Source organism: Leptosomus discolor, chromosome 19, assembly GCF_034619465.1.
Source record: "Leptosomus discolor isolate bLepDis1 chromosome 19, bLepDis1.hap2, whole genome shotgun sequence".
Classification (NCBI taxonomy): domain Eukaryota; kingdom Metazoa; phylum Chordata; class Aves; order Leptosomiformes; family Leptosomidae; genus Leptosomus; species Leptosomus discolor.
This window is the reverse complement of record NC_141409.1, coordinates 10,069,065-10,087,512: the sequence shown is the minus strand read 5'-3', so window position 1 is coordinate 10,087,512 and position 18,448 is coordinate 10,069,065. Positions and strand designations below refer to the sequence as shown.

Here is an 18,448-nt window from a genome sequence, read left to right as displayed (position 1 = left end):
GAGGTCTCGGGGACAATCTGTGTCAGATGTTCACTTGAGGTTATTTTAACCCTTTGCTCCTTCCATTCCCTTTAGAAAAGGAAGGAGTCTGTATGTCCAGCCTTCCTTGCTGAATTTCAGAAGCAAAATCCAGCTTGTACCTAGTTTTCCTGCGTCCAGTTTGCAGTCCAGCCCAGGGGTCCAGCCCTGGTGAGGCATGCAGTCCTAGCATCCCTGGCCAGCTCTCCACCAAACCACTATTTGGGCTTTAGGGTGATACTTGCTGCTTCCCTGAGAACAGCCCTTAGTGCTGCACGCACATCTTTGAGGCCAAGGGAGCAGCAAACCCAGAGGGGTGCTGGAAGCTGAGCAGTTCTGTTGTTCCCCACCTGCTCTGGCAAATGGGTTTTGGTTTACATCTGTGGTTCTTCCCTCTCCTGTGATTTGGTGGGTGCTCTAAAGCTCTTCTGCAGCTCCATAGCAATGTCACAAGCTGCCAGTATTTCAATAAATCAAAGGCAAGTGGCGGTCAAAGATCCCTGGAATGGGTATTTGTTGGAGGAAGGAAGAGGCTTTACCATGCCTCCATCAGGAATTCCCCATCTGTTGCGTGGTCCTTGTGGTGAAATACGGGGAGAGATGCCTGGACACACCGTCAAGGGAAAACTTCCCTAGCTTTGATATAGAATCCTTATCAAATATGTATCAGTCGAAATCCGCTCAGCTGGTGCCTCTCCAAACGCTGCGTACCAGCAAACGCCACGTTTTCCCGACACATTGCCTTTCCTCCTGGCGTGAGTGGGAATGGGAGGCGAAGCCGTGGCATCCCTGGGCGGGTGGAGAGGAGCTGCGGGGGAAACCGTCCAGGCAGGCACTGGAAAGGCTCAAACCAGTTGTCCAAACAGATTATTATTATTTAATAGCCCTCGTTCTCGGCAGCCAGCTGGGTGGATGAGGCCCAGCTGAGAGGAGAGCCCTGGCTATAGGAAAGTCAGACCAATTTGATGCTGTAACAGGGCTCTGCCTGCCCTTGGCATCCTAAGGCAATCAATCACCGCAGCCTGATTTCCTCCTGCCCCGCCGGGGGCTGCCGCCCTGGCCATGGACAGATGTTGATTTAAGGAATTCCCAGCAACGTCTGCTGGATGCCGGTGGCAGCAGCCCTGGCTGCGCAGTGCCCAGGGAGAGGGCTGGAAGGCAGCTGTGGGTTTAATGTTTGCTGTGCTCGCTGCACACATGCTGTAAGGTCCTGCGGGTTTACACACTGGGCAGTAGCACCCACGGAGCACAAATAATCGATCCAGAGCAAGCAGGTTGTGTTCTGTGTTGGCTCTCCCACCGAGGGCTTGGCTGTGCTGACTTTTCACCGGCTGGTCTAGCTGAGGTGCGAACCACGGGAGAGGCATATGCAAACGGAGGAAATGGGAGGCTGGAAACTTCTGCTGACACTTTGGTTTGCAAATATCAGATCCTGGTTGTGCAGAGCCCTGGGGGGGGGTGTGTGTGCAGCTGGGTGGAAAGCACTGGGAAATGCCCCAGGTGGGCAGGGATGCTTCCAGCAGGTGGAGAAGAGCAAACACGAGCTGACCAGCCACCTCACCACCGGCTGCCACGTGCACCAGTGGGCGAAAATACAGCGTTCTCCAGCGCCGCAAACTGGAGGCAACTGGGTCAGATCCTGCTCGCTTTCATGGCTGCTTGGAGTTCAGCAGCCGTGTCCCTGGGACCCTTCACATCAGTGTTTTTACTATTGGATGCCATTATCCGAATCAGAAATAATTTAGCTGGCGTGTCTCTGAATTTGGGGTCAGGTTTCTGGCCACACAGAGGCTGGGGATATTTGGCCTGAGGATTTCTTTTGCCCTTCATGAGTTTAGGGGCAAAGCAGAAAACTACTCCATGTAATTTCAGGCTCTGAAACCGGCTCCCCCCTCGGAAGGGTACGTGCAAAGGTGGCAACATCGAGGTCTTTGCCCAGACTTACCTCTGCTGTGCAGAGCTGATTTGCTTAGAAGCAAATATTCGTTGGTTCTGGGAACGCAGGATCTTGCTGGGGCTCGGCACAGGCTGCGAGTCTGGCTCTAACCCCCGCAGCTCGCTGGGGCTCTGCAGGCACGTTCATGGAGCCAGAGGGATGGGATGTTCCTGGTATGCAAAGTGTTCTCCAGCCCAGCTGGGCCAGTTTGTTTTTTCAATTAAGGAGAAGAGTTTATTTGGGAGCTTTCTAGATGCATGGAGATACCATCAGCAATAAACAGTGCTGGAGGAAATAGAAGAGCAGTAAACTAATAATACATTTTTTGTTATGCTTTAGTTTATTTTTAAATCCGTAATTCCTAAAAGGAAATGTTGGTAGTAAGGAAGAAGAAAAGCCGGTGGATTTCTTGCGGTGGTGCTGTGGGGGTTTTGTGGATTTTTTTGTTTTGTTTTGTTTTGTTTTTTTCTTCTTTCAGAAAATCCCATTGCTTTACTCAGCCAGGTTTCTTGCAAAGTGACCAGTGCGTGTGAGGAACCCAGTCTGAGACCTGATTATTCCCCCCGCCAGCCCTTTCTTTTTCCCATGAGGTGCAGAACTTGGTGCCTTTTTAAATCAGGGTCTCCACAAGACCTCTGACGCTCAGCGTCTGGAAGCACGTGCGTGGCCCTCATGCTCCATTTCTGGTTCTGTTGATTTACAGCAATGATCTCATCCCGTGCTGGTCGGTGAATGATCAGCTGGGGGGTTGGATTTAGCTCATGTCTATAATTACAAGGCAAACTGGAACGTCAGGAATGTGAATGGCATCCCTCACCTTTGACGGTGAAACCTCCAGAAATTTCGCACTAACCCTTTGCAAGTCAACTGTAGAGAGAGCGTATCCGTGCATCACCTGCACTGCCTACCTTTGTAGCTCCATTTCTGGCACCTTATTGTCGGTGGGATGTTATATATAGCTTTTATGGTAACATTTGCGTGCTGAATGCTGTTTTCTTGGAGGAAATTACATTGAGAAATGGGTGAAGAAGTAATAATAATAATAATAATAATCTGCGTAAGCCCCTGTTGTTTAAGCCCACAGCCCTCCTCCTTCTGGAAGACAAACACACAGATAAAAGTGCAGTTTTCCCAAGCAACATGTTCAAATGACTTTGCCGACCCTCTCGTTTGCCAGTGCTGAGCAGAGCTTTCCCCTGGGACCTTGTTGTCCCAGGATGGGGCTGGGAGATCCCCCAGCGTTACCTCACTGACTGACCTGGGGCAGCGGCACTCCGGTGTGATGGTGTTTTGGTCGTTGTAGCCTTTTCAAGTGTGGTTGAAGGGACCGGCACATTGGGAAGCTCTTGCTCCTGATTCCCAGGAGCCCTTCCAGGACGCAGCAGCCCCGGTTCTACCAGCTTCCCAGTTTTGAGCAGCGGGTTAGTTTTAAGAGGGGAAACCCAAAGATCTGAGCTTATGAAATAATCAGTGTAAGCCTGAAGGGAACTGATACCCCACGGCAAGAAATCTTTTTTCGGTTATACCATCTGCCTTGGGAAACAAAGTGTCTGCGTTTCCAGGCGGCCATAAAAGAAAGGGAAGGTATAAATAACGAGTGAACTATAATTACACTTAGTGTCCTGTCTGTATTAGTCATATTAATATGTCCTTGTATTGCAGAAGCAATGAAAAGCCTCAGATGAGATCAGGGACCCCTTGTGCCAACTCCTGTGTGGGTGCACAGCAAGGCGGGTCCTGCCTGGGCTAACAGAAAATGATAGCTGGGAGTGGCAGGAAATCTTGCTGGGTTTCTCTGCAAATAAGAAGCATGCTTTGCAGGTAAAATGAGACACAGTTTAGCAAACACTTAAGGACTGACTTACTTTTAAGAATGGTTTTTAATCCTGTTGAAATTGAGAGGATTACTTATCCTTAAATGCACGCTTAAGCACTTCCCTGGCTGGGGGCTGGCAGGCTGGAGCACAGGAGCTGTAAGAGGAGCTGGGGTTGCTCTTGGCTTTTCTTGCTCCTGGCTACGGCCTTAGTGGGAGTTGTTGTTGGAAAAAAATACTCCCTGATATTGGGACAGTTACGGTTAGGCTCGTTTTCAGAGATGCCAAGCTTCATGGAGGCCCTTTGTACCTGATCCCTCAAAGTGGGTCGCTTTGCTTACGTACCTGAGCATCAGTTTGGGAGCCGAAGTGTAGGCAAGCATGTCTGTGCACGCTGGCTTGTCGCTGGAACCAGGTCCTGGGCTTTGATGTGCCAGGATGTTCAGTGCTTGGGGCTTTTCATAAAAGAACAAAGCAAAAATTGTTGGCGTAGAGAACAGTCTGCTTTTCTCTTAAATTTCCCTGGAAGTCAAACCCTGTGGTATAACCGTCTGATTCATAAACTGATTTTTGTACTTCAGAAGTCTAATAATAGACCACAGAAGAGACTCATTCAGTCAGTCTAGGACTTCCCTTGGACTATTTTAAGCCCCGTGGAGCGGGACCCAGGGTGCCAGCTGCCTCCCCAGCCTCCGCGCCGTGTTTGGGCTCGGCATCTGCAGGTACCACTCGCCGGCAGCGATGCTGTGTGCCGTGGCTATGCCTTGACGAGCCCTGGAGCCTTTCATGGGTGCTAATGAACCCAGCCCCACCTCCTTTCCCAAACTGGGGAGAATTTGAGAGGTGGGAGACTGCAGCACGGAGAGATTTAAGTTGCTGACAATTTGGGGAGTAAGACCTGCTTTCTTTGACTCCCAGTTATGTTTTAACCTGCTTTTTTTTCTGTTGGTGCTCGTGTCATTTCGAAAGGCAAAGCCAACCTTATTTAAAAGTGCGGATTGAAATGGCAGTGTGCACCTCAGAGCGCTGGGAGGGACGTGGCTCTCATGGAGCTCACAGTCAGGGCTGCCTTCTCCTTCCACGGGGCCTCAGCCCCTGTCGCTTTCTCCGGAGCAGGTCTGCTCGTTGAAGCCTGACATTACCAGAAGCCACGTCTTCACTTGATGCTCTTCAAAGCCAGAGCAAACGAGAGACTGGCCAGAGGTAGGGGTGTGAGAGGGACTCCGAGAGCCAGGCTTGCTTAACACCTCCCCGAAAAGGAGGTGGGAATCTCGCCGGCTGGCCCTGGGAGCTTGCTGGCAGGAGAGCATGTGGCTGAAGCGCCTTTTCCAGAAGCGACCAACCTTCCTCTGTGCTGCTTTTTTGTTAGATTACAGTAAAATAAGGAACTTTACTCCATTTACATTCGTGGCACTGAATTGCTGCTTGAGAAGGTTTACAGTTTCTCTTCTAGTTGCACAGTAATTATGGTCTGTGATCAGTGGCTCCAGGGCATCCCTGTAAAACCAGGCGTGCCAAGGGTGGTGGTCTGGTAGCTATCCAGATGGGCTCTTGAGAGCGAGAAATAGGCCAATATATGCTCATGACAGCAGTAGCAAAAGTAATGCTTTGTCTAATTAAAAAAAATCCCTTATGCACCTCATCTGCTTAGAGGGAACTGTCAGGGGCAACATCTTAAAAACAAAACAAAACAAAAGGTGTGGAAGGATGCTTTGGTAAAGCCCTCTTTTGCTAGAAGCATTGCACAGGGGCAGTAGGGCATCCGCGGTGTGAGGAAAATTCCCTCTTGCTCTGGAGCTCCTTTCTGCTTTGAACTCCTGCTAGTGACATTTTATACCAGGGAGCAACTTGGCCAAGTTTTGACATTCATAGAGTCTCGATGGCCTCGTTGAATAATTCAGCATCTCTGTTCTGCATGTGAGAGTCAACTGCTAAATGCCAAACTGCGGCAGCTCCTTTGTTACTGTCCCTGTGCGGGGCACCCATGGCTGGAATTCATGGCAACGGTGAAAGAAAAAAAAATAAAAAAAGAGAGGGATGAAGGTTGCAAAAGCGTGGAGGAGAAGACAGGGTTTGGAGCAGGATCTGCTGCAGCAGGAGCAGCTCAGGCTCCAGGGCAGTGCTGAGGAGCCATGTGTGTGCATCGCCCCAAAACAAGCCTGGTGCTTGCGTGTGCCTCTTGCAGCGGGAAGGATTTGCGTGAGGATCCGTGATGTGACTCTGATGTTTTGGGATAATAACATGGGAGGGAGAGAGGCTTCCAGTACCACAGCAGTCCCAGGAGAGAAGTCAGGCACTCACTGGGGGCGCTGGGTGATGCATCAGAAGGGGTCTTAGCGGGCTAGGGGAGCATCCCCCAGCGGGGGGCACGCCGTCCCTGCAGAAAGCATCGCTAACGGGTGCCTCACGGCTGCGTTTGGGTGCTGGGCAGCTCCAGGCAGTCACAGCCCCCCCTGTGGTGTTTGGGTTGTGTACCTGGAGGAGAGCCGGGGGCTGGGGGGCCCTGGACAGCAGGGACTGCTCAAAAAGTCCTTTATCTGTGTCCTGGGCACAGGCATCTCTATTCATTCCAGTGGATGGGAAACCAGTCCAAAAATAATAGGTTTGTTTTTTCAATCTAGCTTTGAAATGCTGAATATGGGCAAGAGTAAGACATGTTTTATATCTATACGGGACTAAACCCGTTCTTTGTTTGTCTTCATTGACAATTCTGCATAGCAATTAAAACATATCAAAAATGGGAGTTTTCAGAAAAAGCTGGTGGCTTTACTGCTCCCAGTTGTGATGCTGATGAAAATATTTTGTTGTTGAATCACTTCTGGCTGTTTTCCGCCAGAAAGGGGCGATGGTCTGCACTCACCTCTGACAAACTGATGATGCATCTTTATTGAAATGCAAGAAGTCAAAACCATTCGGTCTTGGCAAGTTTGCCTCGATAAGATCATTTTGCGTGGGGAGAGACGAAAGGAGTTATAAACCTTTTGTAATAAAATACAAAGTAGGAGCGTTTTTTCAGTGGCTCTCAGCGTTGCATAAAACCTATCGGAGCAGGTCTGGATGTATGATACGAGCGGTGGGATGGAGTTTCCTCGGATGACGCTGTTGAACCGGGTGTCTGTGTAGCTGAGGGTTAAATGTCTTTTATGCTCAGTGTTTGCACCAATAGTGTCCTCCAAGCCCCGATGGTGACCTGCTGTGACACTGATGGGGGGGGACAGGAACACATCCATCTCAGTGCATGTTCAGGTCCCAATACCAAGCTGTGGGTCCTCGAGTTCCCACCAAACCTTCCTCTGTCTTCAGTAAGCACACCAGCATCTTTTTCTTTCATTTCCAGGTGATCTCTGCAGTATCCAGACTCTCCTTCCACAGCATTGCTCAAACCAAAGGAATTAGGTAAGATTCTTTCAATATGATGCTTTAAATAATGTTTTTCTACCCATATTCCTAGTATATCCATGCCTGCAGACCTGTGGTGTCACCCCACTGTCCCCACCCAGCACTGCACTCCCCAGTCGATGCCGAAGTGCCCAGGTGGCCTTTCAGCCACTGAGGCCTGGGAAATTTCTTCCTGGCTTTGACAAAGGCACATCGCTGCTGAGTGGGTAATGGGGGTTGGTAAGTAACCTGGCCCTGGCACCCAGGGTGGGCTGCCCTGCTCTGGGGCTGCTCCTCCTCTACTAATTGGAGGAGCAATGGAAAAGGAATTAAAACCAGCAGACAACCCTATTAAGCAGAGCTGTTATCCTGGTCTTTGTTCAATTCCCTGCAAAATTGGTTTGCAATTGGTTTTCTTGTTAGTGTGCATTTTTTTTATTAATCTGGCAGCAGCATCTCATTAGGACCGCAGATATAACTGGGAAGAGTTCTCAGCCTAAGGTACCTTTCCTCCATTTCTTGAGGGATTTTTTGAGTTGTGGTTTGTTGTTTTTTTTTCTCCCAGCTATAAAACACAGTCGCTTTTCTCCTCAGAACGTGCCTCGCTGCTGTTCTGGTCAGGGTGTAGCAGGGCATTGGTCTGCAGCTGCATCCCGGGACCAGCCAGAGCCTGGCTGTGGGGATAGGGGCTGGATGGGGCTCCTGCTTTACTTCTAACCCTGCCACCCATGCCCACCACCCCATGCCACAATTTCCACTGTTTGAACTTATTTCCCCTGCCTTAACTGCGCTGATACTGCTGGAGGGGAACAGCTTTTCACGTGTAAAACAAACCTGGAGCCTTCCCATCCGTTAAACACAAATTGACAGATCCCACCAGGACTGGGGGGAGATTCAGGGGGTGAAGGTCGGAGGAATAAAGATGTGCTGCAAGTTAAGGACTATTTATTATTAAGGACAGCCCTGAGTCCTGGAGAAGCCTGCAGTGATTATTATTTTGAGGGAATAGAGCATCCAAAGCGTTCGGAGGCAGGGACTGGTGGGGGAACCCACGTGCACAGGCTGCAGTGCCTTTGTAAGGGCTGGCTTTAAGTCTTGGGGCATCGCTGGAGGAGGTTGCAGTGTGTCACCCCTGGCAAAGCCCTTCCCTGGGTAGGGAGGTCCTGGTGTCAGTTCAGAGGATGGATGAGCTGGCCGTCCTCTGGGAAGGCTTTGGCTGAATCGCTGGTGTTTCTGTTGAGGTCTTCTATTGCCAGGGATGGGTTGGGCGATAGCTGGGAGCCACGGAGCAGGGAGGCTTTGCTATTCTTGTGGATATGTGGCTTTTCCTCATTCATTTTACAACCAGCATTTAGGGTTCCCACTAAAAACCCTTATCTTGGAAGCTTTTGGCACCATTATCACACAAGAATAGCACAGAGCTTAGTGGGTCTTTACTTCTAACTCTCTTTTCCTCCTATTAACCCTGCTTCTCCTCCCCGTTGCCAGCTCTGCAAGAACAGAAAGTGCTGTCCTTTAGTTAGGTGGAAAATACCCCTCTGGGGGTGTCCCTTCCCATCACCGCTGTCCCCTGCAGTCAGAGAGCCCTCACTTTGTCCATTGCTGCACTGTTTTTTCCCTTTAATTAGGTAATTTCTTGCTACACCATCACAAAAGCCTCAATGACAGAAACTAATCTCAGATGAATTAATTTAATCTGTGGGAACCAGCAGCAGCTCTGGCTCCCCGAAGGGACTGCTCACGTCGGCCACTGCTGCCTCAGTTCACTGGGGTCCCCATCGATGGCTGGGGTCCCTACCTGCCCTTTCCTACCCCAGTGACGATGCTGCCACTGAAATAAATGGGAAAAGACTTGTTGGCTTAGGCACGGCGCTCAAAAACGTGGTAAATGCAGTGCAATTGGGATGGTGTGTGGATTGTGTGGTCCTCAGCCCCATAGCATGAATGTGGATCTGCTGCATCCCCTATTTTGGGGTCTAAGAATCGGGTTCATGCAAATTAAGAATTAAATTAATCCCTAAGCCTGTTATTTGTTCTTAAATAAGTTTCATGGCATGTAGGGTAGAAAAATAAAAATCAATCTTGTATGCTATTCAGTAAAAATAAAAATAGTCTTTCTGTCTAATAATTTCTGGATACATGAACGTTGTCAGAGAAACCCTGTTTCACAGAGTAAATCAGATAGCTATCGGGATAGCTATGTGGAGATGACAGAGTGTTTCTTCCAAGAAACAAGATACAAGCAGCAAAACATGGCAAAAAACGATCTTGGATGCAATGTTCTGTTTGCAGCACACAGCTAAGGCCGGGCTTACTCTATGGCAGCTGTAGCTGCAGCCGGTGGTGGCATCTTTCCTCCTCCTGCTCGCTCTAGTCCCAGTGGCAGGTTTCCGAAGTCCTGCAGAAAACGGGGTCACCCTCCAGCGCAGTGCATCGCTGACTGACCTCCTAGCAGGTGATGGTCTCGGATTGCAAAAATAGATTTCTCTTTTGCCAACAGCCCAGACGATGTTTCCCCACTGGTTAAAGAAGTGTGTAGCTGCAGGGACCACCACCACCGCACTGGGTTATTTTTTGGGTGGTTCCCTGTGCATAAAAAGCCCCTCGATGATAAGAGGCTTATTGGTACCTTCTAGAAAAAAGCACGTTTTCTCTCTTTAATTTAAGGAGGAAAGACGCTTTTGTGGATAAAGAATGTATTGAAGGGACAGCGGATGCACGAAACTACGTTCGAATCTTGGCTGTGCCCCAGGTGCTGTACATGGCCCTGGGCAAATCCCTTGGTTTTGTACGTCTGGTTTTCCCCTCTTGGAAACAACGGGGAGGGAAGAAACGCCTTTGTTCACCTGGCTCGTTGGAGACAAGACCTGGCTGCTCGGTGGGCGCAGGCAGCCTTTGGCAGCGCTGCCTTTCGATCCCATTGGGGAGCACGGGCTCTGCAGTCATGTGATAATACCCTTTTCCTGGGGTTTTCATCCATGTGTCCCTTTGTAGGGCTGGAGGTTGGGACAAAGACAAGATCCTCCTTGTGTGGTATTGCCCAACAGCGAAGGAGAGGGGATTTTTAAAAAAATGGTTATTGTTTCTCATCTTTTCCTCCATCTGTCTGGAGGACTGTCAGCAGGCCCGGTGAGAAGTTACCACTGTGCTCCTCGCCCATCCGTGGCTGTTTCTGAACAAGGAGCCGTTATTTTACAGCCAGGACGGCAGGATTTTCCACTGCAGACCTCGCTCGCAGCCCGTTAGGTCCATTATCCCGTTTCTCACGGTGGCTGGCACTAGAGCCTTCCAGGTTAGGTGGGAGGATCTTGAAGGAGACAGAAGCAGCGTGGTCGTACAGGGGTGCTGTGCAAATGTTCTGCTGCTGTTCTCTGGAGCATGAGTTTTCATTCCCTTTCTGAGTTTTCTCGAGCAAACTCAGCTCTCTGGAGGACAACAGGACTTTTTGTTGCAGGTCCAAATAAACCAGGATTTAATTTTTTTTTTCCTTAAGACTTTCCTGCTGCAGCCCTGGCTGTTCTCCGTTGCCCATGGTACAGCCCCGTGTCCTCTGGGCTCCGGCTGTCGTCCACCTCGTGTGAGCGAGCTCCGCCGGCTGAGCGTGAGCTGTGAGCGGAGTGGGCAAGTGTTTTTTCATCTCCCCGAGATACGTATTTTTCCTGGAAGCAGAGTTTTGCAGGCAAAGCAGGAGGTTAAGGAATATTGGCTCACGCTGCCTGCATGCATTTTTAATGTGTGCACAGTGAAACCAGCTGAAAATGGGAAGGAGTTAGCATGTTCAAAGGCCTTTTACTGAGGCCCTTAATCTAAGTAAATCCTTTATATATGAACTGAACCTCGAAGTGACTTTCTTCAGAAGGCACTGCAGTTAATAAAACAGATTTAAAAACATTTGCAAATGGGGAGGAGGGGTGAATCCTGTTTGTCAAGAGGAGGTTTTCTCCTGCGGGAGCAGAGGAGGTGCTTTGGCCGGGCAGTGGAGGGAAGGAGAAGGGGATGGTTGTGTTTTCCCCATCCTGGGGGCCAAGGCAGGACCCCCTCGAGTCAGTGGCAGCCACAGCTACCTGGGGCAGCTTGTTGGGAGATTAAGTAACATTGGCTTTACCTCCAGGCAAACACAGTGAGGCCAGCCCATCACCCTGGGCTGAGGTTTACCTTGCATTTAAACAAACAAATAAATACAAGACAAAATTGCTGATTCTCTTGGCACTTAATAATACCTCTGCACATCGATGCCCTGAGGTGACAGGGCAGATTTGCTGGCAGTGGAGGGCGAGCCCTTGGCTGGGAGCTGCCTGTTGCCTGCCTGTGGCTGCAGGGCAGGTTTGAGCTCAGCGAGGGGTGGTGGGAGTTCGGATCCTGCGAGTCCCCTGGAAGTCCCGTACGTGAGGAGCCAGGGTTTACTGTTTTGCTTACAGGAGGCTGGACACGTCAGTAGAGGAGAGGAACCCTCCTGGCTCTCCAAGGGAGGGTCTGGTGCTGGTCCTGGTGCTTGCCCAAGCCCCTGGGTGCCCTCCACCCCCCTGCAGATCCAGTGCCAAGTGGGTGTCGGGGCTGGGGTGCCCACGGGCACCCCGCTGAGTGCAGACCACCATCCAGGTCGTTGTGCCTCCATTCTGCCCATCTCTACAACGCAGATGATGAGTTCAGAGAAGAGAAGCTCAACACTGAGATTAGCCCCGGCTGGAGCTGCCTCTGATCAAGCCTAAGGCAGCTAAATGAGCTGTACCAGCATCCTCCCGTCAGTGGGGATTTAACCCAGAGGAGATTTTCCTACCACTCTGCCTTGCCTGCAAACCCTGTGCCTGGCTGACAAGGTTCAGTGTTGCTCAGCTTTACCCAGGTAAACTATTAAAACAGGCTGACGTGCTCAAAATGAGGTTTGCAGCGTTATCAACCCTGGGGTTTCTGTACTTAGCGGCTTGCCAATAATATCAGGATGTGTGTGTGGGTGAAAGGGAGGAGGGATGGGAAGGGAGAGTCGCAAGCGTCCTGCCTGCACTATTCACGGGGTTGTAATGTTATGGTGCTGAGCAAGCAGCATTCCTCAGTGCCCTGCCTGCAGGAGAGGGGCAGGGGGGGCAAACGAAGCTGGCCCTGCCTGGGCAGCCTCGAGCCCCTGCCCTGCAAAGCGTGCATGTCTCCGCTCCCAGCGTGTGTCATTCCCTGGTCAGCTGCGTTTGGTCTGGAAGCTCCTCAGCGTTTCATCCCCCAGTTCAGAATTCAACGTAAGAGTTTTGTCCGGGTTTCATGACTTTAATCCGTTTCCCCATCTGACTGAGCCCCGCTACGATGTGCGGCACCCCACTTGCGTTTGCAGCGGAGGTGACCTTGTGGAGGAGACTTCGTCATCCTGCCAGCAAAACCACTTCTTGCAAAAGATGGGTTGGCACAAGCCCTAGCTTAGCTGACCAAGGAGGCGTTCCCCGTGCTGTCCTGGAGGAGAGACGGAAGATAAGGGAAAATCTTTTAGGGGACTTGCAAAGATTCTCCAGCATGATGGAGGCTTCAAGCTGATCATAGTTGGTCTCTGGTCCCCCTGCCCCTGGGGATGGTAGCTCAACACAGGAGGTGGATCCAGCCATGTGTGAAAATGGCAAGCAATTAAAGTCGCTAACGATCAAGTCACAGAGTGTCTTCTGGTGAGGAGGTAGTTACGGGACCTCTTCTCCTGTAAGGTTGGTTTTACAAGGACTATTTTATTCATTGCCAATCTGCTCTCCGTAATTGCACTCTGCCCATTATTTATTTTACTGCCGTTGTGTATCCATTGTACACTCTCGATAAGCGTTGCTGTAAAATGGATACGGGTGGCCGTGGAAGGAATCTGTGTCTGGCAATACATACAGTTGCTGTGCAGTGCTCTCCTGTGCTCCAGGGAGTCTGGAACTGGGACCACTCCTGGGACTGACCAGCACAAAGCCACAGAGGTTCAGCCGCAGACCTTGCAAGCGGGGGGGGGGGGGCGAGTGGAGATGGTTTCCTGTGATATGGACAGACCTTCTTTAGGAGTGACCATAAAGCTTCTTCTTTTGTTAATAAGCAGGATCCTTGGCTAAAAGCAGTTCCTTTCCAGCTAAAAACGTATTTAACACGTTTATTTTGGCAAGTACGTATCCTCACAGACTGGCTCCTAAGAGAGTCTGAAAAATATCATTGACATGTTTTCCTGTGCGGCTGCTTTGTAGGCTTGGGAGATGCTGAGGTCACCCTGTAAGCATCTGCTAATAAAAGCAAAAGCAGTTTCTCTCGCCCCCTCCCCACCAGCAGCTTTGCATAATGAAGATACAGTTCTGGTGTGCGTAGCTCTGCTTCATAGTCACGTGTGGGGCTTGCTGGTTTTGGGGGTGCACCTGCCTTGTTGTTGCTCATGGACTTTGCCTGTGTAGTGCTTCCCTCGGGGCTCCCTCACTGGCCACCCTCGCACCATCTCACCTTTGGGTGCAACAGCAAGGCGTAAACAGCTTTCTCCTGTGCAGGGTCAGTGCGTAGGTTGACGATAAAGGTGCTGGAAAGGTCTCTCTGAAATGCAGTATTTGCCCCAGGGATGGAGAAAGGCTTCAGGCTCAGCTGGTCCAAACCGGGGGGCTCCCAGTGGTGGGGGACAGGGGAGCTCAGGGCTGGAGGCATCACCACGGGCTGTGCCTGGAGAGAGGTGTATTCAGGTGCTCTGGGACAAACCGCATCTCTGCACCCCACCGGGGAGGGGGAAGGACACCTTTTCCTTCCTTCTGGACCACAGAAAGCGCTGCTCAGCCCAGGTGGTCTGTTCAGATCTGGTTGACGTTGCGCAGTAGGACCCCGCTTGGCTGGGGCATGCTGGTGGTGCTGTGGTGCAGCCAGCCAGCAGTGCTGGTGCTGGTCTGGAAGCAGGCAGAAATACATTTTTAAGTAGTTATTTGTTTTGATTGGCGTGTGTTTCGTAGGATTGCAGCTGCTCAGGTACAGCAGAGAAGCTGCTGCTCAGACTCCTAAAAGATTTCCTTGTGCTGCTTTGCTACAAGTTAAAAACGGGCATTTCAAGGGTTTTGTTTTAACAGAGTGTTTCCTAAAGTGAGGTAATTGCAGAGCCTTGTGGGGATGCTGTTAAATACCGTCGGCGCGTCCCAGGTCTTCACGTCCTGGCCGTGATTTATCTTTGTGCTCCCCGGGTGAGCAGTGCCATCTGCCCAGAGCGAAGGTGCCCTGGGCTTGGGTTGGTTGCTCTGGCGTGCCAGGGCAGGAGTTTTGGCCGTCTCCCTCTATGAGGGGTGCAAACCCCCTGCCCCGGTGCTGGGCTCGGCAGGGCACTGCTGCAGTTTCAAGCCAGCACGTGAGCTGCCAGAGCATCCTCCCTCCTCCCCAAACTGCTGTTCGTGCGTTCCTGGTGGAACCAGGGCTGTGGGGATGTCCCACCGGGAGGGAGGGCTGCCAGTGTCCCTGCTCACTACACTTGCTGTTGATTTTCGGCCTCGGCGTTTTCAAATCTAGTTTTTTTATGAGTCAAAGACCTGGGCCAAATCGTTTCCTAATGGTTGGTTGTGTTGTTACCCCAGAGGGTTTGGGATTTTTTTTTTCCCTTTCTTTTTGAGAAAGACATCTCTGGATTCCCCTTTTGATTTTATCCATCTGTTACTCTCAACGTGGAGCTGAAGTGAGGAGGAAATCGTACCGCTTGCTTGAGCGAAGCATTGGTGCATGAGAATTTTTTAAAAATGCGATAATGTGTTGAAACATAAAATTATACGAGCTGTTATTTTCTTGTCTCATAGTCTCTAGAAATACTCGGTTCAGATTTGAGCTAAAGATAAAGCAGGGCATGCAGCTAACCCTTGGGCACTGTGCAGTGCACTGTGCTAAACGCTGTAAGTACTCTCCTGCAAAATCATCATCTTTGTGTTATCTGATGATGTAGTTTGCTGTTTCCCCACTGACTTTCTATCAGAATTAATCTTGTGAGAATTTTTGCAAGTTCCAGACCACAAATAAAAGCAAATCATAATTTTTCAGAGGACGTGTCTAAAATTTGGCACAGCGTGAGGTGCATCTTTCCAGAGATGAGTAATGTAACTCAATAGTATGATTTTAATTAAGTTCAGCAGCTTTTGGTATGCTCCGATGTGTCTTGTTCTGCAGGGAGAGAGCTGACTCCATTCTGCTTTATAAAAATGGCTCTTGGGCATTCACAGGGTGATTTTCATCCATCTCGCAGCACTTTACCAAAACCATTCCCTGACGCTGTTCCCATTTCACAGATGGGAACCAAAACTTGGAGGTGCTGCCCAGGTCGAGAGCGGAGCTGGAGAAGCAGCTCCAGGTCACCTCTTTGCTCGTCCCTGGCCAGATCACAACCACCTCTTGGTACCTCAGTAAATGAGCGGCTGCTTTAGCCTGCCTGATCCCACGGAAGCCGATGACGAATGCGTTTTCAGTCGCGTGTAAACGTCTTGCAAAACCACGTGGTTTTCTTTGGACGGCGCCAGGAGGTCTGTGCACGTGAAGGCGTGACAGCGCGCCCAGGGGACCTCTACAGCTCCGGGGTGCCAGAACCGATGGCTGACGGGGGACCCGTGGTCACGGGGATGGGACGAACCCATGCTCAGAGAGTGACTTGCCATCCTGGCGAAAAAGAGGAGGAAAAAAGGAAGAGGGAAAGTTGGAGCTATCAAAACGACGTGCGACGAACAGCCGAGGGCTGAGCGCTTCCCCTGGAGAAATACAGTTTGGGATTGAAGCAGCGTTAAACCTCAGCGGTGGGACAGACGGACTCGTCTGGAGGCACGGGAGCTGGAGCTGGCTGCAAACCCCCCACCCAAACTCACGTGGAAAGCACAGCGTGAAGTCCAAAATCTTGGTGAAATCGCAGACTCCCGTGGGTTTTCTTTGTATTGCCACAATGCTTTCTTCAAAGCGGGGCTGTTGGAGGATCTGTACACCCACCCGGGGGTTTTGTGAGTTACTGCAAGGTGTAATGATGGTTTCCACGCTATGGAAATGTTTTTCTGCCAGATTCAGAGCCAGGAAGACTCGGCACAGCCCCGTCCATCCCAGCAGAGCTGTAGAAGCTCCTTTGCACCAGCTTGAGGCTCTGATCCTTTCCATTGATGAAGGAATCCCGCACAGAAGGGGCAGCAGATGGGAGCAGCTCAGGTTTCGTGGGTGTCACATACTCCACCTGCTTTTTAAAACACTGAAGTGTGATCGCTGGACTTAGGAAAACGAGGGGAGATTGTCATGCTGGTGTTGGGAAGCTGGACTCCCGCTCCCGGTAGGGGGTGAGCTGCCTCCTTTAGTCTCCTGTGGGTGTCTGTGCAAGTCATAAAAACCTCCTTGCAGATCTGCCCGACAGACGATCTGCACTGAGAGCAGCCTCAGATGGGAACAGCTCCTTGGGACAGAGGGCAGCGAGTGGGACATTTCCAGCCTGCCTGCTTCTCACCAGGCTCTCTGTTCCCAGGGCTGGTGTTTGACGGCAAGAAATCAGAGTGGAGACAGGGAAAATAGAAAATAAATGATACTGGATCCTCCGTGCTCTGTCACACGTGGATTTGAGGCTCAGGTGCTCCTGCACATAATTATCGGACTAAAACTGACCCATCCCTCACCCTCTGCATTCTCTGTGGTGGGTCTGCAGAGCTGAACAGCTGGCTTCAGTTGCTAGGACAAGGCACCCAGATGCTGAGCTATGTTCATAAATAAATAAATCTTTCTGCTTATTGCTGTTAGAGTTGCAGCCTACCTGGCTCTTCCCGTTAAATAATTCAGAGGAGAGAGCAGGCAGGCAGCGCATCGAGCTGCGCCTTCTCCCCGCGGAGAGGGTTACTGCAGGGGAGCGCTGGTGAGGATACGGCGTGGGATGGATCATGGGGCAACCCGAGTGACCTCTTGAGAGCAAGGGAGGGGGTTTGCATTAGGTGCCTTGTGAAATATTAATTGATTATCCCCCTGAGTGATGGACTCTGGCTGTGGGCTGCTCCTGCCTTTCCTCGCGAGGCGCTGTGGGCTGTGCGTGTGCAAGCTCTCCAACCCAGAAAGTAGCCTGGATGTTTTGTAAGATCAAGGGGGTGCTTTGCGTCGTGTGTTGAGAACAATCATCTGCTGTAAGTCTTGTCCTCAAGAGGAGAAGCTCGCTCTAAACTCTGTAACAAATTACTTGGTCTTTCCTTCTCTTTTAGGCTCTGAAACAAACACATCAGATCAATCCTACTTTCCTTCTTTTCTTTGATCTCTGGAAGTGATGCTGTTGAATGCTGTGGGGTTTGTCTGTGAAGAAGTCTACTCTGGGAGGTTTATTATCTCTTAAGAGCCTGTTCCAGCGGTGTTTGATGTTGCTGGGGCTTTTGCTCTTCATCTGAGTGAGATTGGGCTTGCTGCAGCCCAGGCGCAGGCTGGGAGGATAAATGGCTCAGCAGGTGCTTTTTCATGATGGTGGAGTGAAAAACAAAGTCTGGTGCTTAACTAGTGATATTAAACAGGAGACATTTTCAAATGAATTTAAATGAACTGGGATCTCTGCAAACCTGTTGGGTTTCAGTGGACTCGAAATACTTTACTCGTTACTGTCAGGCATTCCCAGCTATAGCATTTAATACTCTGTATGAAGCTGCAATGTGCCTGGAGAGCTGTAAGAATTTCCCAGGGAATCAGTAGCTTTCAGACCCCTTGACTTTGACTGTTGCTGCTCTTTTTTAAAAAAATAATGACATACAAACTGGTCCCAAACAACACGGGTGCTCTTGGGGAGCTCACGGCTGGAGAACGTGCAGCACCATCACCAAAGCAGATGGAGATGCTTCTCCCTGCGTGGCCAAATTGATAGTCTGCATGGAGATGTCTAAATGCAAGTGCTGTGCTGGACCTGGGTGTGCACAAGGGAAACCCCAGTGAGAAACACCGGGTTAAAAGTTCACCCAGTTGGGTTTTCTTAGCGTTGATGTGGATCTGGTGGGGCAGGAGCGAGAGCAGGGCTCTTCTCCCCCGGCCCTTCCCCACCACATCAAATCTGTTTCTGCAGCCAGCTCAAGTGGAAAACGTCACCACGAGACGAGCCCAGCCCTCGGTGTGGAGCCACGAAGGTGATCTGATGGGAACCAGCAAAACCAGCCACAGGGGGAATAATTGATGGGACAGGGCTGGGGTGGGCAGTTCACCCCATGCCTCCTGCCAGCACCGTCCTGACCCCCAGTGCTGGTGCCAGTCTAGGTAGAAAGATGTTTAATGTAAGTTTTTCTATAGCTGGCTGCTGGAGGCTCATCCTCATTGCTGGAGGATTAATTTTTCCTGTGTTCAGCAAAGAAAAATAATATAAATGGATATATAAGGG

At 50.6% G+C, this 18,448-nt stretch overlaps 1 protein-coding gene across 4 annotated transcripts in view; it reads left to right on the top strand.

Moving 5' to 3' along the window:
• Positions 1–18,448, top strand: part of VAV2 (vav guanine nucleotide exchange factor 2) — a 145,336-nt gene that overhangs the window by 89,047 nt on the left and 37,841 nt on the right. For all 4 annotated transcript variants that reach the window (XM_086475501.1, XM_086475503.1, XM_086475500.1 and 1 more), the window contains exon 3: positions 7,106–7,164. In XM_086475501.1, the coding sequence (XP_086331627.1) occupies positions 7,106–7,164 (59 nt within the window). The remainder of the gene's footprint in view (positions 1–7,105; positions 7,165–18,448) is intronic.